This window comes from Coffea eugenioides, chromosome 11 (genome assembly GCF_003713205.1).
Source record: "Coffea eugenioides isolate CCC68of chromosome 11, Ceug_1.0, whole genome shotgun sequence".
In the NCBI taxonomy this organism is placed as follows: Eukaryota; Viridiplantae; Streptophyta; class Magnoliopsida; order Gentianales; family Rubiaceae; genus Coffea; species Coffea eugenioides.
Genome location: NC_040045.1, coordinates 35,417,653 through 35,426,943, shown reverse-complemented (window position 1 = coordinate 35,426,943; position 9,291 = coordinate 35,417,653). Strand labels below are relative to the sequence as shown.

The window sequence follows — 9,291 nt, the reverse complement described above, 5'->3', positions numbered from 1 at the left end:
GAATAAATAAATTCTAGCCAAGAATACAACTACTCAGGCACAGTCCAATCATCCGATCATTGATGCAAGAGAGGTTCACTTAATGTATTAATAGGCCAGTTATAGTCTGACAACCAATTTTTCCTTAAATTATAGATGACCAAGGTACGACCATTAATCACCTCTAACCAGAAAAGTACTCTTAGGTACGACCGTAGGAATTAATTTTCCAATTGCATTAATAACCAGAAAAACCTAGCCCTAATCAATAACACGCTACGAGGGTTATTTAAATTAGATTGCACGTTCTCCTAATGTGTAAACACACCAGTTGCCACTAACATTAATCAATCAAACAATTACGGATTTAATTGACTAAATTGGCACGAGATTAATAAATCACATTGAACATCGGGCCCTTGACATCCAATTAATAAAATAATCCCATGAAAATTCAAGCAGATAACGTGCAAATATTAATAAATAAAGGAACACGTGAAAACTAATTAGATCTCACAGATTTTCGGGACTGCGCCGTCGAGTTGACCCTTGACTAGATGGAAGATTTAGCCACGCCGCATAATTAAATCATCACATGAATTAATGGATTGCAAAGGCATAGCGTTTTCTATTAAGAAGCAAGGAATAAAAGGTGTTTTTCCCGTTGGGGAATTTTGTCGAACACCTGGCGTGTGTCAGAGGCCAGTCTAAGGAAAGAAAGAAAAGAAACTAAAACTAAACTAAAAAACTAGAGATGTAAAATAAAAGCCAGCCGTCTTCTGTCCTCTGTACGTTTTCTCTTTATAGCCAAACAAAAGAAAGTGGACCCAAGCTATTATGTCTGCGGTCCCCTCACACTTAGGGAGCAAGTCAAAGATTACAAGAAAACTTCTCTTCGTGTGTTTCTCTCAAAGCCCAATTGAAGAAAAGCCTTCTCTTTTCTCGTGGTCCCCGCTGATGTCCCTTTTTGATAGATCACTAATGCTCTCTCCCGTAGGACTTGAGCCAATGAAGTACACAAGGTGGGCCCTTAGCCCAATTGTCCATTGCTCCCTCTCTTTTTGGTAGTTTTCTGCTCCATCCCTGGAATTAGACCCAAGTACTAAATATAAGTATATATTGGCAATTAACGCAATATTTGATAGGTATAACAGGGAAAATTAATAATCAAATTACTAACAAATTATGCCCCATCACTATGCATACTTCAAGTTTGTAGAAAGTGCCTGTGACAAAATCTGGGTAAAGACTACTCGCCTGAGGAGGAATTTTCGTTGAGTAAGTTCCTATAAAAGCACTTATACTCTGTTTTTCATATCACACACTAAGGAGCCACAATATCCGTAGCATACTATCTTTGATAATTTGCTCTTCGAAAATTTCACATTTTTGTAGACATTCCTTCATCTAACTTATTCTTTTTACTTTTTATATGCTGATCGTAGAGAACTAATTAGAACTTAACATTCATAATTTGCAACCTATTGTGATTTGTAATTTGTTTTTTTTCCAAATATTTCTAAGGATTTATTTTATGCGTTTGTCCAATACAAGAAAATTATAGCTCAATAAGTTTTTTTTTTCAAACAAAGAATCTTAATAAGTTATATCAACAAAAGAATAACATACCAATTTTAATAGATAGGAGTATAAAGTAGTAGATGCCTGATACCGAATAGCTTACCAACAAGATTCTAACATCAAATTCGTAGCTTTCAAAGAAAATTTTTTTCCCAATAAGTACTATACTAGTTTATGCTAATAGTTAATTTAGTTATGTAATTTCTAATTGGTATACAGTCTAGCTTTTCTGCCAATAACTTTTACAAACTACTAATTAATGATTGTTAGGTATTTTTTAACCTTTGATTACAGAAGATGAATAAATTCTTATGGTCATGTAATGCTTATGTATATGTTGCCCCTCCTAGACTAGTTTTCTACCTCCTCCACCACTGCAAGGAGTAAAGATTTGACAATTTGTGTATTTCAGACTAGACGGTCTTAACTTTTCATTTATCTTTTTCTTGTAATAAATCTTGAACTTTAACGTTTTTTTTTTTTTAAATTGGCACTTCTCTAGAGAAAATTTATTAACGTTGCTACTTTGCTATCTTTCAGACTATCAGAGTGGCTGCTGCTGTTGTTGTCCAGAGTGCCTCGAGAAGCAATAGTAGTTTTGTTGTGTTTTCGTGTATTTAAGCTTCGAGTGTTCAGTGTTTTTCTGTTTTGTTTTGCATCTCAAGATGTAATCTGAGGATTAGTCCTCTTTCTACAGCTGTGAATTCTATGTCATACCAAAGTTTCAATTGTTTGCTTAAACAAATTTTGGAATTTTGTTTTACCTTCTCTCATTCTCGTCCAATGCAAAGATGCATGTCATGTGCCTCGAAAATTAGATAAACGCTAGTTGTAGTCTTGTAGACACTTCTTGTTTTTCCTGCTAGTCCAACCAACGCTAGCAACGTAGTTTAGAAGAGAAAAATCCAACGCTAATCGATTAGGCACTTTTTGCGCAAGTTTCATCCATCACCTGTTTTCATGATATTTTCATGCATTTTTCTTATTTCAGATCCCTTTTTTTTTTATCATTTTCCTGCCATTATACCCATTCTTCTATTTACTTTTTTTATTTTCTATTATTCTCATTTGCATTATCATGACCCCGCCAAGGTCATCTGGACGTTGCAATTAATGCAATCTCACCAATTAGGAAATTTTGGCCCAATTCGAGAGGGTAGGATCTCAGTTTTGCACCCGTAGGTGGTTTTCAAAATGCAACACATTTAATGATTAGTTTGGAAACATTTCGTTTTGAACCACACCATTTGTTCTGTGATGTCAGAAATAAATGATTGATAGGGCTTAACGTTAAGTGCACAATTCAGAATGACTTGGACTTGGGCCAAGTTAGAGTCAACCTAAAGTAGGCCCAACAGAAATGATGATATCAAATTCAAATAATTTATATGATAGGTTCAACTGTGTCAAATTAGCTAATGTTAAAATGTCATTGTACTAAAAGTTCTATTTAATTAAAGGCTTTTTCTTTTTCTTGGATGATGGGAATAACAATGCATAAATATCTTGTTAAAGATACGATCCAAAATTTAAGACTAGCAGTTATCATGTTGGAAGTTCGTGGATACCACTAAGTGGCACTTATTTTAAAATAGTAAATTTTAACAATGGATACTTAATAGACAAACCCAAACTTATGTAAAAAAATAAAGTAGAGACTCTCCAACAATTCTTTATGAGTTTCCACTCAAACAACTTAATAAAATAGTAAGATTTAGTTATTTCCACTGGCGATCATGAGCCAATTTATTAATGAGCATGTGCTTACAGCTGAAATACTAAATTGGAAAGTGAACCAAAATTCTTCATCAATGATTCATAAATAATTGAACAGGCATTTTCTTTCCTGCCCTCAGAATCTTTATCCATGATTTTTGGAGATTGTTCGGCTCAAAATAAATTCCGTCAATAAATCAAAGTCAAAGAACCCGGAATGGAGGATATTGGAGTTGGTGTTGAGAAGTAGTATTCATACATATTGACATGATTCCAATTCTGACAATGATCACGATAATACACCAATTGGAAAAAATAATGTAGGGATATACAAATAAGAAAATAACATAGGATCTGTTTAAGGAGTGCTCGACTATGTTGGGGTTCATGTATTAATATCATGGAAAAGTAAAGTTATATAGATAAGTCAATAATTGCTAGTGATTATGATACATGCGCACGGAAGGTAGGTTGAATGTGATTTACGTGTGGTAATAAATCCTTTAGAAAAACAGAATAATCTTTATCAGTGATTCGTAATTCATAAATAATTGAACATGCGTCTTCTTTAGTGTTCCACAATCTTCATCAACGATTTTGGCAACTGACCTAACAAGTTGATAGAATCCTGTCCTATCTTCTCTCTTTCGCTCTACCAACCTGGATACAACGCACACAAGCGCATAAACGAAATGACCCTTATTGCATGTGGACATTATTCTGTGGAAACTAACAATATGTCCTTCTTCTCTATAATGATAGACTAAAAATATCCTAACTATATATATATGTGTGTGTGTGGATGTGTGTATATCCTAACGATATATATGTGTGTATGTGTATGTATATATATACATATATATCATGAGAATCACTTGTATATTTATTTTAGATACCTACTCTTTCCAGGGCATTTTAATAGAAAACTAATTATTCCATGTATTTTATGATTTTTTTTTTATCACGAGAATACTTAAGCTGTTACCTGCAATTGGGGGCACTTGAGATTCTGCATTTGAATGGAAATAAATTCATTGGAAGGCTCCCGTCATCAATGCAGCATCTGAGCAATTTGGTAATTTTTGATCTTGGTGAAAATGGGCTAAGGGATACCATACCAGCTTGGATTGGGGAAATGTCATCAAATTTGATGTTTCTAAGATTTCAGTCAAATAACTTCTATGGAGGTATTTCTGACAAGCTCTGCCTACTCTCAAATCTTCAAGTGCTGAACCTGGCACACAATAACTTAACAGGATATATTCCTCATTGTTTTAACAACTTCTCAATGATGGTATCAAGTGAACATGGAAGCATTCTCACGATAACTTACGATACCACCAACCTTCAAAACTATAAGGGAGGAAATGAACTTGAGTACTCCTTTGGGAACCTTGTGCTCATTAAATCCATAAGCCTCTCAACAAATAATTTAGTGGGTGAGATCCCAGATGGGATAATGGATCTGGCTGGTTTACAAACTTTGAACCTTTCTCACAACCATTTGACTGGAAGGATCTCTGAGAAGATTGGCAACTTAAAGCGACTTGAAACGCTAGATCTATCAATGAATGAATTCTTCGGTGCAATACCTAACAACTTATCAACAATAAACTCATTGAGCTTCCTAAATTTGTCACACAATAGCCTTTCAGGGGAAATACCATCAGGAAATCAACTTCAGACCTTAAACGATCCATCCATCTATGAAGGAAATAGTGGACTTTGTGGCAAGCCACTCCCAAAGAGCTGCCCCGAGAACAAGTCGCCAGCCGAAAATGATCCTATCCTTGATGACAAAGATCATGGTGAGTTTGATTGGTCATGGTTTTATGCAGGTATAGGACCTGGTTTTGCTCTCGGCCTCGTGGGATTCTTGGCAATCCTTCTCTTCAAGAGGTCTTGGCGCTATGCATACTTCGAGTTTCTGGAAAGTGCAAGTGACAGAATTGCCGCAATGATAGCATTGAAGACTACTCGGCGTGCGAGGAACTTCCGTTGAGTAAGTACACAGAAAAGCGCGTAAGGTACTACAAATCACGTAGCTTATTATCCTTACTCATTGAGCATATAACATTTATTATCGTAATTGTTTTTTCTTTACCGATTACAAATTTGACTGTAGAGAATTAAGCACTTAATGATTTATTATGTATTATTGAACCGTTGTTCATAGTATAATCATCTAAAGTTGATATGTTGCCCTTTCTTGATCAGTTTTCTACCTCCTCCACCACTGTCACGGAGTAAAGATTTGACAATTTGCATATTTTAGACTAGCCAATCTTGACTTTTCATATATCTTGTCTTTTTGTAAAATGTCAACTTAAATTTTTTTTTTTTGAATTGGCAGTTAGCTAAGGAAAACTTACTAGTATTGGTGCTTTGTCACCTTTCAATCGGCCAAGTCTACGCCTATGCAAGTGCTTGTTGCTCTTGTTGAGTCAGTCAGAATAAGCAATTTCTTCCAGGTGATTTGAGAAGCAGTAGTAGTTTAATTTACTCTACCGTTGTATGATTATTTTTTGAGTACTCTATATTGTTTTTTCAGTTTTCTTGGCATCTTCTGATGTAAGCTGAGGATTAGACCTCCTTTTATATGCTATTAATTATATGTAAATAAAATGTAAGTATAATAGTCTGCCTAAAAAAGTTATGAAGAATAGTTAAACTGTATATACTTGGCTTCATTTAATGATAATAAGGTACTTGTTATGATTTAGTTGTTGGCTTTGCGACTAAGTTCAGTGAGTAAACTCCTTAGAGGTGTTGAGCCGTTGTAAATAAGTGGCAATGCAGAAAAAGCCAGTGTTTATATTTTGGATTATGCATTTGTCTAAGTAAATAAGTGGCAATGCAGAAAATCAATCTTGAATTGATATCTTTAATTTCACAATTCATTAGGTATGATCAATTGATGGGTTAGTAGCTAGAATTTATTAATTTGATTCCTAATCTTTAATCAAAATTGTCTTCACAATTTCAATGCCAATCCCAGCCCGCTTGTTTTTATTTTCGTAACGCAGAAAACAAAAGATGCCCGTAATCTTATTACCATAAAAATCTTAGTGCTGAAATGCTGAGCATGAGGCCTCATTGAACCATATATAACTAACTCAAGAACAACTTTCGTAATGATCATCCTATTTTGAGTTGTTTCTGAAAAGAGGAAATCATGAATGAACGCTGCCCACAAGTATAGCTGTCAAAAAAACCCATTTAATTAAGTTTATTCATATCCGTCCATGAATAGATGGGTATGGGTATATTAAATTTTTGCATATGGGTATAAATGAATTACCCAATAATACTCATTTATTAAATAGGTATTATTGGGTAACCCATCAAACCCAATTAACTCATTAGAATTGTCTTCCTCCAAACCTCCTCTCTTCCCCCACCCATTAACTTGCTCATTTTTCACCAATACAAATTTATGACAAGTTTTAGCCTCTTTTCTTATTTTTCCAAAATGAAATTTTAAATTTACATACGAAAAAATGCTAGAGGTTCAAAATTTTTGGATTAAGTTTTTATGTTAACTTTTTTAGTACTTAGTTCAAATTTTTATATTCTTATTGTTTAATTATTAAATAATATGTAATTTTGCGACATAGAGTACATATAGGAAAAAATTGATAATTAAGTTTATTGAGCATTATAAATAAATATTTAAAACTAATGATGGGAGCAAAGGATGGTATAAATGATAACTTAGTTTTCAAAAATGAATTTAAATGAATTTACAAAAAGGTAAAATAAATGGGTTATAAATGGATAATTGGGTTACCCAATTCATTTTTTGACTTACCCATTTATACCTATCTAATTAAATGGGTATAAATGGGTTGACTCACTTATACCCATTACCTATTTTACCCAACTCAAACCCGCCCAAATCACCCATTTTAACACCTCTAGTTACAACCAACCATTAATTGAGTGATCAACTTTCCATGAAGACTTTTAGGTAGTCATTTTTATCAGCAATTTCTGCTAGCATTTAGAACCGTAATTGATGCTCGTCAACCAGTATAGATGAACCACTCACATATCAGTACCCAAAAGCGTCCAATGGGGCATCTTCTTGGTATTTCTTCATCTTTACTGCTACTGTTCTTATTCAGCTTTATTCAAGTCTCCAGCCAATTGCCTTTTAGCAGCAGTAACCAATCTTATCATTATTTAGATCTTTACTGGTATACTGTACCTGAAAAAATGTTAAAAGTTATTAACAAAGTCATAAATTTTGTTCGAAAAAGTAGGAAGTTTTGCACAAAAAATAGGAAGTTTCGTTTGAACAATAGAAAGGTCTTGTTAATAATATAGTAAATTTTGCTAAAAAAGTGGCAAGATTTGTTAATGAAGTCATAAGTTTTTCTTGAAAAATAGTATGTTTATATATATAAAAAATGCTAAGTTTTGGAAAAAAAATGGTAATTTTTGCTAAAAAATCTAGTAAGATTTGATATTTAAATAGCAAGTTACAATAAATAATAAAATTTATTTGTTTTGTGCAAAAACTTACTATTTTTTTTTCAACAAACCGCAAAAACTTACTAATATTCATACCAAATTTTGCTATTACAATTTTGCCCCTAGTGAAACCTGTGATAGCAGGTTAAAACCTATATGTTGCATCATATTAGCCACTCATTTATTATTATGATGACTCCACGTTATTTAGACTTCTCTTTGTGTATAGTATGTCTTCAATAATGTGGGAAAAGATGTATAATTTGCTTTAGTTAAGTATGAAAAAGATTTCTTTCAAAAAAAAGTACGGCAAAGGATATATAGTTAGCACGGATTCCGATTTTCTCCATTTATATGTGAAAAAAAAATACTATAGTCCCTTTTCGGTACGATACCTCTGATTCTAATTTAGTTATATCTTACCATATCGTTTAGTGATTTAAACTCTTGAAATAATCTAAATGTTAATAACTCTTATCCTATATCTAACGGTGAATTTAATTTCATTGGTACTTTACTTTAAAGGAAACTGTAGAACTCCCCTTAAATGTAAATATCAATCAGTCTACTGATCACCTTGTAATATGATTATGCTACTAAAGATCAACTCTTGATGGAACTCCCCTTATCTATGTGGCATACAAAGGCCAAGTTTTAGTTGATCGAATTAAATCCCCAATAAAAATCTAACGTTTTCGAAAAAAAAAAGAATTAAATCCCCACTAAGCATGTTGGTTTTACTGGCTTTTTCTTTGTTTAATTTTCACCACAAATAAATTTGAGATGCAGATTGGATGACAAGATATCATCAGCTTAAGTCAATTTTTGAAGCTAATTCTGTGTCCATCAAAACGGTGTCCCTTTATACTCGTTAACTTTTCAAAGTCTTGTGGTTAACTTCCATGAATTAGATGAATTGCATGATGCAATTGCAGAGAACCTTCACCCAATTGGAGCCTTTTCGGTGACTACATGTATACAATTGATACGTCATTGGGAATTTTTGCTGTCAACCAGACATGGATTGACTTTTTGGATAGAATTTTGAATTTAACGTCATTGCCCAATAGGGTGGCTCGATGCTAGGAGTTGTTTTCCTTCTGAAATGACCCATATAATTGCCGACATGAAACAGATGCATATGATTTGGGTTGAAGGCCCTACAGATAGTGAAAGTATTGTTTTCCTTCTTTTTTTGTTGTTTTTTGTTTTTTTAAGCTTCATCTTCCTTTATAATTTAAAAGCAACTAAAATGTTTTATAATTTGGTTGAGGCCCCTACTTTATTCGAATTCACCTATAAAAAACGATTTTAGGACATTGATATTTTGGTTTTTACTTTAACACCACAACTTAAGAGCGCTGATGTTTCTGCAAATTCTTTTGACAAACAATACCCATTATTTCTATTTGTTACTGGCATAGAAGTTCCTTAGAAATTAGAAAACATTGATGTTTCTACTCTAGAATATTGATTTTGTCTTTCAATTGTCACCTTTTGCATTGAATTTCCAATTATCAGGATAAATACGAACAACAC

General features: G+C 33.2%; 1 protein-coding gene and 1 long non-coding RNA gene across 2 annotated transcripts; both read left to right on the top strand.

Annotated features, from left to right (window-relative positions):
- Positions 1 to 1,190: 1,190 nt before the first annotated feature.
- On the top strand, positions 1,191 to 2,288 carry LOC113754198. Its single transcript, XR_003465147.1, has 2 exons — positions 1,191 to 1,257; positions 2,101 to 2,288. It is a non-coding gene; the product is annotated as an uncharacterized LOC113754198 (long non-coding RNA).
- A 2,253-nt stretch (positions 2,289 to 4,541) lies between these two features.
- On the top strand, positions 4,542 to 5,700 carry LOC113754304 (putative receptor like protein 25). Its single transcript, XM_027298684.1, has 2 exons — positions 4,542 to 5,278; positions 5,630 to 5,700. Exon 1 carries the CDS (start codon positions 4,565 to 4,567, stop codon positions 5,276 to 5,278), a length of 714 nt encoding a protein of 237 aa, XP_027154485.1. The 5' UTR covers positions 4,542 to 4,564; the 3' UTR covers positions 5,630 to 5,700.
- Positions 5,701 to 9,291: the final 3,591 nt, after the last annotated feature.